The sequence below is a fragment of the Primulina tabacum genome, chromosome 13 (assembly GCF_025594145.1).
Source record: "Primulina tabacum isolate GXHZ01 chromosome 13, ASM2559414v2, whole genome shotgun sequence".
NCBI classification, from domain to species: Eukaryota; Viridiplantae; Streptophyta; class Magnoliopsida; order Lamiales; family Gesneriaceae; genus Primulina; species Primulina tabacum.
Window position 1 is genome coordinate 38,614,132 of NC_134562.1, and position 12,480 is coordinate 38,626,611.

Below are 12,480 nucleotides of genomic sequence, written 5' to 3' on the forward strand. Positions count from 1 at the left end.
AAATAGAGAAAAACCACGCACTCACCTAGTTACTCAATCTCACACAGCCTGTCAATGGAATCGATTTGATATTAGCAAGTCAACCGTCCAAGTTCAAAATTAAATGAAAAATAAACGCGCACAATCTATGTTTACCTTTGAAACTGCTCTGTGTCGATGAACTTCAAAGAAAGCCGTAATAGATAGGAACATAAACACAAATCAACTCCATCATTCTTAAAGAAAAGAAAACCCCACCTTAAAAGTAAAATTCTTGAAAAAGGTGAAATGCATAGAGATATCGCACAACGAGCGTGAAATTTGATTTAAAGGGGAAAAAAGAAACAGGAATGTAGAACAAACATGATCGAGAAAAATATTGCCATGGACATTGTCATAAACGTGCTTGGAGAACCTAAGATCGTCGTTGCAAAAGCCTCCCATTCTCTCTTCTGCCTAGAAAGACTGAGAGTGCATTTGAGCGGAATTGATTAATACCAATTCATCTCAAATTAGGAACAAGAGCTTCACTTCACTGTTTCAACTCTTCCTGTTACTTTGTAACTGTATTATCTTTATATTATTAAAAGTAAATGTTTCTTTTATTCATAAAAAAGCAAAAATGTTCCAAAACTTATCCACATAACAACCAAATATTTAAAATTATTGTTCTAAAAAAATATAACTTCCTTAGGCCATCACGGACCCGTTTTTGACTCATGGAACCCCCAAATAAGACATCATTTAATGATTTAAACTCAACTCATCACTACTCAATTTTATTTTGAAATATTCAAAAGCATATCAATACTTTGCCATTTCACTCATTCACAAATGGAAAGTAACACAAAGTTGTAAAAATTTTGTGCATAAAATTTTTAAATCATAAATGTTACCCACCTTCTGACTTACATCTAATCCTCCGTTCCTGTATTTCTAGGTCGGTTATGACTCACTCACGTCAAGAATTTTGAGTTTTGACAATGGGCTCCTGGTAACAAACAACAAAGTTGGAACACGTAATTGGAGCCAAAGCATTCGCATAAATTCCCAGGCGAAAAAGAAAACATCCATTATTTGTTACAAGTATGAAGAAATCTCAGCAAACAACCACTCCATGGCACAGAACATCAACATACAAGGATGGGAATAACCGCACGTTCGATTTATTTAGATCGCCTATAGAGCAATCGCAGACCAATGTAACCAAACCCAACAACATCAAGGCCATCTACCGATACTGAGGCGCCAGTTCTCCATCCTTGACGATGTAATTCTGGGAAAGAAAATCCTCACCCTTGAAATATGCCTCAAGCATGTCCTTTGTTCCAGCCGCATAACGCAACTGCAAGATCATGTTTAATCATATAAAAAGGAGTAAAGTGCATCTTTTTCTCATCTGTAGATGACACGTCTTATAAAAAAGAGCGAGCAAAGTACCTGTGCATCAATTGTAGTTCCAGATATATGAGGTGTCATAGCTTGGTTTGGCATGTAACGCCAGGGGTGATCCTTTGGAGCTGGTTGTGGGTACCAAACGTCTCCACTGTAGCCTAAATTCACCATGGAAATAGTGGTTTAAGAAGACAAGGAAAGATCCCCGTTTTTCATCATTAGATTTATTTAGAATCCATATTTTTTCTTGAAAATGCACCATCATTGATAAACCGTCAATATTTCCTCGAATTAATTTTGTTAATGGCCATTCCCTTAGTTTGACTAATGGAGGTAATGAAACTGAAGGATGAATGACCATTAAGGCTGCTTGACAATGCTGACAGATTTTCTCAAGAACAAAAAAAAAGGGGCTAACAGCTCAAGAAATACCATTCATGATGTCTTTATGGGTTGGTTTTAACACTATTACCAGCAATATGACCACTGGAGCAAGCATCAGCAACGGCTTGGGTATCCATGATTGCACCTCTTGCATTGTTCACAATTAGAACCCCCTTTTTCAGCTTCGCTATCCTTTCTTTGTCAAACAACCCTCTGAAAATGACCGGTAAAAATAATCATCAGCCATCTTCCATGTTTGGTATGATCAATCAGGCTAGAGTTGGATGATAGATTATCTCATTAGTACAGCTAATCAAGTAAAACAAGACCGACCAAGTTATTTGTGCCTATTTTGAAAACACCATAAGATCAGTATCTTACTTCGTTTTTTCAGTAAGAGGCGTGTTTATAACTACTATGTCACATTTTGGAAGCATAGCATCAAGATCTTCCTCGTATGTCGCTCCAATTTGACTTTCCAACTCCGGGTCCATCTTAAGTCGATCATGGTAGAGCAGATTACAATTGAAAGGTTTCAGTCTCTGGAGCAAAAGCTTTCCAATGCGTCCAGCTCCAACTGTTCCAACAGTCTTACCTTCAAGATCATATGCTCGGTAAGCAATAGCTGCAACATTCCAATCACCGCTGATAACCTGATGGTGGCCAGGCAAAAAATTACGGGCAAGAATGAGAATCCTCATGAGTTCATCTTCTGCAACTGAAACGACATTGCTTCCAGTGACCTCTGCCACAGTCAAACCAGCATCAGCTGCAGCTTTTAGATCAATATGATCTGAGCCAATTCCAGCTGTGAGCAAAAGTTGCAGATTTTTTGCTTTCTTGATCCTTTCAGCAGTCACATAAGCAGGATGGAAGGGGGTACTTATCAGCACATGGAGATCCGGTATGTGTTTCTCAAGCTCTGCGAGAGAGCATCGAACCAAAAGAACTTAGTTTAGGAATAAATATTCAATCTTTCTAAATATTTCCCGGGCATTTTGATAATATATTTCCCAAAAATTAATTTAAGTCAATGGGTAGCATGTTAATAACCATATCATATTGGTAGATTATCATATCTTCAAATTTTGAGAGTGATTCTTCTAAAACCATGAGTTCTGTCCCAAAACCATGACATTATGACAGTATCAGTGATATGTTTACTTACCACTATGCGGTCCATCTTTGTCGGCAGTAACGATATACTGGTGCCCTTTGGATTCTAACCATTCACGTATGCCCAATGCATTCTCAACACAGCCCAAGAAATTGGGATTCATGGAAGCGTACTCATTTGCATTGTAAAATACCCCCACTATCTTCTTGCTTCCAGGTGAAGCCTAAGTACATAAACTAGAGTTGTGACTTCTACCAGTCAAGATACTTACAAAAAGAAACAACGTGGCATCTAAATGAATTTGTAATGCAATATAAATGAATTTGTAATGCAATAAGTTTGATTGTCTTCAGTAGACGCACAAACAAAAAAAAAGAACATTCGTACCGCATGGCCCTACGGCATACACAACTAATTTGACTGACTTTATTAATTTATTTAAATGTGGTAAATGGCATTATAATAATACAATAATCGGGCTTTTATACGTTCTGAACAAAGAGAGCCGACCAACGTCTGAAGCAAAATACGGCTGTTATTGTTTCTTCGTTTTAACCTTTTTTTTTTTCATTTTGTCTCGTGTTATGGTTGTCAGAATGAGGTCACCGATTAAATAAGGTCCAACAACCACATGTTGAGAACCTCAATCTGTTTATAAGATTTTGAGAACAAATATACAACAAACTGAGTATCAATGGCTCAAGTTTTATTGCTAATGATATTGGCTTATATAGCCATATAATTCAACGGAAATAACAACTCAACAAGAATAAAGGAAAAGATAACAGAAACATAGACCAAGTCAAAACAAATTAAATGTCCCTACATAACAGGACTTTATTTAACAAAGATCGGTAAACCCCTTCATTTCCTCCCTTAAACTAAATGCTATTTAGCAATTAGATTATGCTCGAGATCTCGCAAACTCCCAACATCTTTCGAAGCTTCTGAAAGGCTTCAAGCTTCAATGGTTTAGTCATTATGTCTGCTACTTGATCTTGACTGCCACAATGAATCAATTCAATCTTACCATCTTTGGTAAGATTCCTCAAGAAATGAAATCTCACATCTATATGTTTACTGCGACCATGCATAACGGGATTTTTTGACAGCTTGATAGTAGAACTGTTGTCGCACATCACAGTAATGCAACCTTCATCAGAGCATCCCAGCTCCTTTAAAATTCTTTTCATCCAAACTCCTTGACAAGCACAGACGGCAGCCGCTACAAATTCAGCTTCTGTAGTAGATAAGGTCACGATTGGCTGCTTCTTTGAACACCACGAAACAGCACCTGAATTCATTAAGAAAACATATCCCGAAGTACTCTTCCTATCCTCCATATCTCCAGCATAGTCACTGTCAGTGAATGCCAACAACTTACCATCTTCTTTTTTCATATAATGAATTCCATAGTCCATAGTCCCTTTTAGATATCGGAGCACTCTTTTAGCTGCTTGTAGATGAATCTCTTTTGGTTTTGCCATATATCTACTTATGAGACAAGTGACAAACATTATGTCAGGTCTCGTGGTAGTGAGATACATTAAACTCCCAACTAGTTGTTTGTAGTAAGTTTCATCAACAGAGATTCCATCTTTATCTTTGCCTACTTTGAAACCTGGAACAATTGGACTCTCTACTGAATTACTTTCATTCATGCCAAATTTTTTCAGAATTTCCATTGCATATTTTCTTTGGCATATAGAAATACCACCAGATTTTTGCAACACCTCAATTCCAAGAAAGAATCTCATCTTTCCCAAATCAGTCATATCAAACTCTGTCAACATAGAGTTTTTAAATTCAGACATCATAACTTCATCATCACCAGTAAAAATTAAATCATCAACATAAACACTTACAATGATAAATTTTCCTTCCCTGTTCTTCTTTGTGAATAATGTCTGCTTCGCTATCGCACTTTTGGAAACCTTCTTTGATAAAGTGTGCTTCAATTCGACTGAACCAAGCTCGTGGAGCTTGTTTTAATCCATACAAGGCTTTGTGTAACTTGTAGACAAGATGTTCACTGCCCTTTTTTTCATATCCTCTTGGTTGTTCCACATAAACATCTTCACTAAGCTCACCATGGAGGAATGCGGACTTAACATCTAGTTGAAAAATTTTCCAATCCTTGTGTGCTGCTAGAGCAATGATCATCCTTACTGTATCCATTCTTGCTACTGGTGCGAAAACTTCTGTGTAATCTACACCATATTGTTGAGAGTACCCTTTCGCAACCAGACGTGCCTTGTGTTTCTCAATCTTGCCATGTTCGTTGTACTTTGTTTTATAAACCCACTTCACACCAATCTTTTTTGCCCCAGCTGGTAGCTCAGTAAGAGTCCATGTTTTGTTCCTCTCGATGGAATTGATTTCACTATCCATGGCCTTTCTCCAATCTGCACTTTTCATGGCTTCCTCAAAGTACAACGGATCAGCTGATACTACTTGCACTATATGAGCCTCATGCTCAGATAAACCTTCACCACTGACATAGTCGCTCATCCAAGTAGGAGGTCTCCTCGCCCTCTCGTCACCTTCATTAGAGCTATCTGTCTCACTTCTAACTTCTTTATCTGTCCCAACATTGATATCACTATCCTCAGTGTCACTTACTCCTTCATTTTCACCCCACTCTAAGGCTACTTCAGTGTGTTTTCTATGACTCTCGTCCCAATCCCATTGTTTCACTTCTTCGAAAATTACATCTCTACTCACAATGATTCTCTTAGCAACAGCATCAAATAACCTGTAGCCTTTTGATTCCTCACTAACCCCCAACAGTACACAAGCAATGCTTCGATCATCAAGTTTTGTCCTCCCTGCCTTTGGAACATGGACATGTGCTATACAACCGAAAACTCGAAAGTGTGCTACTGATGGCTTCAGTCCACTCCAAGCCTCCTCTGGAGTAACATCTTTAACTGCCAAAGTTGGACACCTGTTTAGGACATAGATGGTCCAGTTTACTGCTTCTGGCCAAAAGGATTTGGGAAGGTTTTTGTCAGATAGCATCGATCGAACCATGTTCATGATGGTTCTATTCTTCCGTTCAGCAACACCGTTCTGCTGTGGTGTGTAGCCAGTGGTCAATTGCTTCTTTATTCCACTTTGTTTGCAGAAATCATTGAACTCGTTTGAATTAAATTCGCCTCCTCTATCAGTGCGTAAACATTTGATGAACATCCCTGTTTCTTTCTCAACCATAGTCTTAAAGCATCGGAAAAGACTAAAAGCCTCTGATTTTTCTGTCAAAAAATACACCCAAGCTTTTCTACTGTAATCATCAATGAATAGAAGAATGTACCTCTTATTGCTGTTAGATATGGGTGTGATCGGGCCGCAAATATCTGCATGAACGAGTTCTAGTTTCTGAGCTGCTCTCCAATTACACTTCTTTGAAATGGGATCACGATGTTGTTTCCCATTGATGCCATCAATACATATCTCAGTACTTGAAGCAGTGAGTTGAGGAATTCCATGTACCATGTCTTTATTCAGCAAGGTACGCAAACCTTTGTAGCTTAAATGCCCATACCTTTTGTTCCAGAGATGAGTTAAGTTGTCAGCTTTTGTGTGAAAGCATCGATCAACTTCCTTTGGAGATGACGTTTGTGATTGAGATTGTAAAATAAACATTCTATTGGTACACATGTTAGTCTGAATAATCAAGCCCCTTTCTGGATGGAAAATCTTGCACATGCCGTCTTTGATCAAAATAGCCAAGCCTCTTTCCTGCAATTTCCCTATGCTCAAAAGATTATTTTTTAATTCAGGAATATAGTATACCTCAGTAACAACATGATTATCTCCATTTAGTAGCAACTTCACACTTCCTTTGCCCATTACATTCATCTTTGTGTTATTTCCGAGCTTCACCGAGTGCCGAAATTCTTCATTGATATCACTGAATATACCTCGGTTGCCACACATGTGATTAGAACAACCTGAATCAAGGAACCATGCATCTTCATTTTTGGTCTCAATCAATTCCTCATAAGCCATGAGAAGCATTTCATCTTCGTCGCCAACTTCTGCATAATGCACTTCTTTATTCTCAGGACATTCATATTGAAAATGTCCAAGTTTATGGCATTTATAACATTCCACGGTGGCCTTGTTGAAACTGGTTCTGCCTCCCCCTCTGCCTCTTCCTCGTCCTCTATAGGTACTACGACCACGACCTCTTCCTCCATCATATGTCACTTTCAAAGCCTGCTCCTCTCCATGATGCCTCTGAAATTTCTGTTCATGTACTATCAAGGAGCTTTGTAACTCATCAATAGTGAGAGCATCAGTGTCTTTTGATTCTTCAATGGAACAAACAACATAGTTAAATTTCTCAGTTAAAGAACGTAGAATTTTTTCTACTACTTTAACATCTTCCATATCTTCTCCATAAGTTCGCATCTTGTTTGCTACTGTCATGACCCTTGAGAAATACTATGTCACTCCTTCACCAGTTCTCATCTCAAGAGTTTCAAACTCTCTGCGGAGAGCTTGAAGATGAGATCTCTTGACCCTCGCATTTCCTTCATATTTTTTTTTCATGGCATCCCATATGTCTTTGGAAATATCCTTTTTGAGAATGGTGTCAAGAACTGTGCGGTCGATGGCCTGGAAAAGATAATTCTTCACTTTCAGATCTTTGAGCTGCATTTCCTCATTCTTTTTGCGATGTGCTTCTGCCTGTGATGCGTCATTTGCTGGTTCAACATAGCCAGACTCCACCAACTCCCAATATTCCTTGGAACGTAGAAAATTTTCCATTAACATGCTCCAATGATCAGAGTGACCATCAAAGCGGGGAATAGCTGGCTGAATGAAGTTGTCGGTAGTCATCTTCTATGCTGCTGCTAGAATTTATTAGGCCCACTACAAGCTCTGATACCAGATTGTTGAGAACCTCAATCTGTTTATAAGATTTTGAGAACAAATATACAACAAACTGAGTATCAATGGCTCAAGTTTTATTGCTAATGATATTGGCTTATATAGCCATACATTTCAACGGAAATAACAACTCAACAAGAATAAAGGAAAAGATAACAGAAACATAGACCAAGTCAAAACAAATTAAATGTCCCTACATAACAGGACTTTATTTAACAAAGATCAGTAAACCCCTTCACCACACACTTAGTCTGAAAAGCTACAGAATCCCGAATTATTTTTGCCCTAAACAAATGATTGATCTATGTTTATTTATAACCCTTAAAAATTCAAATCTCGTGCACAAAAAAATCTGCATCATTACCAAATTCCTCATTTATCGAAAATCAAAGCAAAAAAGCCGGTGAACTCAGAGCATAGAAATTAATCGAAGATCATGCATACAATTTAAACGAAATTTACAGTTGTGGAGCGATGGGTTGATCGGTCAAAAAATAAAAATTAAAATAAAAATTAAAATAAAAATGAGAATTCTTACGTGAAGACCTCTGGTCAGAAGAGAAGGAGAAGTGAAAGCACGAATTGCGGAAGTTGCCGCACGTTTCATGGCCATCGCATATAGTGATCAGAGTTAGAAGACAGAAAGACTACGAAGAGAGATGCAATTTGACTTAAATGATTACCCGGATCTGCTGTGGGAGTGTAAAATAGCCATTAGCAACATTTTGTTCTTTATTTAATTTGTTGCCTTTTTATGTGGGAAAATTTGAGAAATCTTCGAATCAAAATATAATATGTTTTTTACTCTTTAGTCTTTAACCATGACAAAAATATAAAAATATCCTTACATTTGTTAATTACTAGGAAAAGGCGTGCAAATATGAAACAAAACCAATAAAAAAAACTAGTATTTTTGGAAATAATCATTTATATAATTATGTCAATTATAAAATACATAATTTGAGTAATGCTTTTCTTTTTTCACCATAACCACTTTAATTCATCATCCCTTCCTTTGATTCAATATTCATCTTTATTCATGTATGATCTACCATTTTCAATTTTGTTTTTGCAGGAATCTTTTTGGCGAAATATTTCAAGATGTTAGGATCGGGTGAAGTATTTGGAAAATAAATTAAATAAACACTTAATACAATTTTACTTCTTCTAGTCGATTTAACTGGGTTGGGAACTAAATATTATATATTCTCCAGTGTCGATGTCAGTTGACCAATAAATAAGTGTTGGAAAAGGCCAAACTGACATATTAGAACAAATCACAAACGAGGTTGTCCAAGTAAACTAGAAGTGAAAAATGCACATGTATGTTTCTGGAGACTCAAGCTCCTACGTCACCCATTCTTTCATTTGGAAGGCTCACACTATAAAACTTTGGATTATACAAATGATTTGCAAGATCTCACTTCCATTTGGAATTATACAATGTCAAACTGAAACTCCAAGTATATCTCTGCTGATAATAGACAGTATGCAGACAGCAATTCGAATGTAATGAACTACAATATTATCTTAGTATTTAATGATCTTTAAATAATAAGATACAATACTTTTTGAACGTGTGATAGATAGATTGAGTTTTGGTCAGATCAAAACTTGAATACTTGATATTTCTCAGTAGTTGCAAAACATGTGTGTTCAGATGAAATTCTTCTTTATATATAGCTCTTGGAATAAGATATTTTCCAAAGAAATGTGTCAGTTGGCTTGTTTTTTAGTCCATAACATATTTCTGATAGTCGTGTATTATTACGATCAAGTTTGTATCGTATACTGTTGCAATCAGTTTTGTCTGCTGGTGCAAACTGATTCTGATAAGAACTATTTCAGTTTGGACCGTATCAATTTTGTTCAATTGGACCAGTTCAGCTTCATTATTTGTTAACATCAAAACATAAAATTTCTTGATTCAACATGTTTTATAAACAAATATTCTCAAATTTTTCTTAATAAAACGAAGATTTATTCTACTTAGCGTAATGGAGATTCGATAATTTAGCAAACACCTCCAGGTATCATAATTGTTTGAAATATCTCTTTAACTGAATTTTTTCTAACTCTTTGGATGCAATGACAAGAAAATTGTTAACCAACGTGTTCATGATCCAAAACCCATGATATTGTTGCATGAAGGTGCTGCCATGTAAGGGTGACTTGAGGGGACGATTTTATAGCGTGTTAGGAGTCACACGAGTCATCGTTGAAGGCTGCACACGAAGGGATAGTGCTGGAACGAAGAATATGGCATGTTGGGCACTAGGGATTCGGTTAAGGGGTTATGCACCGAGGGCTTGGCCATGGCTGGACTGTCACGCTCCGGGACGGAGGTTGGTTGACACCGGCGTTGTTCTCAAATTTACATTCGACAACAACAAGCCTCAGAGTACAGAATTCAGAAATCAGTCTTTTATTCATAATACGAAATAAATCAATTGTCTGTTACAACTCGGATACTGATGTTTTACAGCGGAAATGTAAAACCAGACACAACATTGCCTTAACAGATACAGCGGAATTAACATAACATAACATAAACTGAAAACAATAATATTCTTCACCAGCCCCAGAACTGGATCTGCTCTTTCTCCTCTAATATTTCTTCCTCGTTATTATCTGAGATGGGTTTAGTGGGTGAGTGATATGGTTGTCACTCAGTAAGTAGGGACGGGAATAACTCCCAGTTTTCGAAACCATTTTCAACAAAAACAGTAATACCATAATATACAGAAACTCATCTTTTCAGAACAGAAATCAGAATTCAGATATCACAGGTTTCAGAACAGAAATCAGAATTAGTAAACACTGAGCACGTTAGTGAATTTCATGGCTAAACTGATATCAGTCCCCTATATGTTCTCTCATCTAAGGGGTGAGGCCAGAATCAGAATCAGAATCAGAATTCAGAAATGTTCAGAATATATATTCCTACCATTAGTTCACTAGGGAGTTTCAGTGCTTCAAAATCATATATCAGAAATCAAACATACAGAAACTGAACTTAGAAACAGAAGTATCAAACGGGTTTCAAGATATTTATACATAAGCCCACTTACAGTAATTTGCTTAAAGAATTTCGGTTGAAGTCTGGAAATCTGCTTGCCTTGCTACTGGATTTTACAGCTTCGAAAATGTACTCTCTTAGCTCTAATTTCAAGTGATAACTCCAGATTTTTGGTAAACCAATTCAGAGGTTTGAGGGTGATATTTATAGGTGAAATTCTAATTGTTAGCCTCCCAATTAAGGCCATAATCTGACATTAACAATCTTTATTTCGTGTTAAATGCTTCAGTTACAAGCTATGGTCTGAATTAGTAACTGTCTGCTGGGATTTCGTGCTGTTGCTGCTGGATTTTATCTGTTGTCTGCTGCTGGATTCCAATCTGCTGGAAAAATACCAGCTTCTGAAATATTAGCTTCTGCTGGAATTTTTAGCTTCTGCTGAAATTTGCTAGCTGTTGCTACTGCTACTGCTGGAACTTCAGGTTCTCACATGGACTGGTCTGGGGCTCGATAAGGGTCATGGTCAAGGGTTTGGGAGGGTCCTAGCAGGGCTAGGACTTGTGGCTGGTCGCTAGGGAAGAGCCCATGATCGCATGGACTATTCCCATGCGCATAGGGATGCAGCCGCGAGGGGCTGCTGCATGGAGGGTCCAGGCTTGAGCAGGGTGGTCTAGGCTAGGTTTGAGGAGGGTCTAGGGTTGGTTCGGAGGGCTGGAGCTCGGGTGTGGCTCGGGCTTAGAGTCCTTGTTGAACTAGAGTCCTAGGAAACAAGTTACGACCGCGGCTCATGCTGGGACTAAAGGCTTGGGCTAGAGGCTGGTTAATTGGGCCAAGGCTGGTCACTAAGGTCCCTAGGTGGTCTGAGCAGAGTTTGGCTCGAGGTGGCTTGGACTTGGCTCGAAGAAATCGCAAGGTGGCTCGAGGGTGTCTTGTTAAGGTTTGAATTTTGGGTTTAGAAGCTTAGGGCTTGAACTGTGGGTCTACGGGGGTGGCTCATGGCTCACAAGGGTAATTTAGACAATAAAAAGTCTATGTTAAATTTGAGAATTTAATATTAAAGTTCGAATTAATTCGGGATTAAAACGCTCTACTAATTAATAATTATGAAATTAAATCGAAAGCCATGAATTTAAGCTAAATAAAAATATAAGAAAATTTATTTAAACTCAAATAATTATTTGGGATGGTGTAGTGTCAACAAAAGTAGGAAAAAATCGAAAGCAAGAAATTTTATGCATAGGGGTAAAACGGTCATTTTACACCTGAAAAATAGTAAACGTCGTTGCAGTACCATGAATGCTGTAAAATGTGTTGATATGTTTATTTTAAAATGTTTGTGGAATTTTTATGATGGAACGTTAATGCTAAAAGATATGTTGCATGCTTGGTCTAAAAGAAAAACGATTATTATATGCTTGAATTTTAATAAGTGGTGAAAATACGAAAAGTTGAAGGATGTGAAGTAATTGTGATTAATACGATGATACAATGATTATGATGATATGTAAGGTCAAGACTCAGTTGACGGATGAGAGCGTCGCTGATGTCTCCGCCGCCCAGTACTGTGGTAATACATAGATGGATCCATCGACACCCACCTAATACGAAAGTCATAATTAACGATCTGAATTCAACGAAAAGGAAACGTATACGTATATGATGAAAATGAAATATTTATGATGAAAGG

General features: G+C 37.5%; 1 protein-coding gene across 1 annotated transcript; it reads right to left on the bottom strand.

Annotated features, from left to right (window-relative positions):
• Positions 1-1,002: 1,002 nt before the first annotated feature.
• LOC142521645 (formate dehydrogenase, mitochondrial-like) lies at positions 1,003-8,478 on the bottom strand. Its single transcript, XM_075624763.1, has 6 exons — positions 8,313-8,478; positions 2,927-3,098; positions 2,140-2,680; positions 1,847-1,971; positions 1,420-1,532; positions 1,003-1,324 (listed from the first exon to the last, which is right to left on the bottom strand). Exons 1-6 carry the CDS (start codon positions 8,385-8,387, stop codon positions 1,211-1,213), a joined length of 1,140 nt encoding a protein of 379 aa, XP_075480878.1. The 5' UTR covers positions 8,388-8,478; the 3' UTR covers positions 1,003-1,210.
• Positions 8,479-12,480: the final 4,002 nt, after the last annotated feature.

Coding starts and splice junctions, on each gene's coding strand:
- LOC142521645 (XM_075624763.1), bottom strand. CDS start 8,387: ATGGCCATGAAACGTGCGGCAACTTCCGCAATTCGTGCTTTCACTTCT. Junction 3,099..8,312: donor TTCTGACCAGAGGTCTTCAC/GTAAGAATTCTC, acceptor TTATGTACTTAG/GCTTCACCTGGAAGCAAGAA. Junction 2,681..2,926: donor CAAAGATGGACCGCATAGTG/GTAAGTAAACAT, acceptor GCTCTCTCGCAG/AGCTTGAGAAACACATACCG.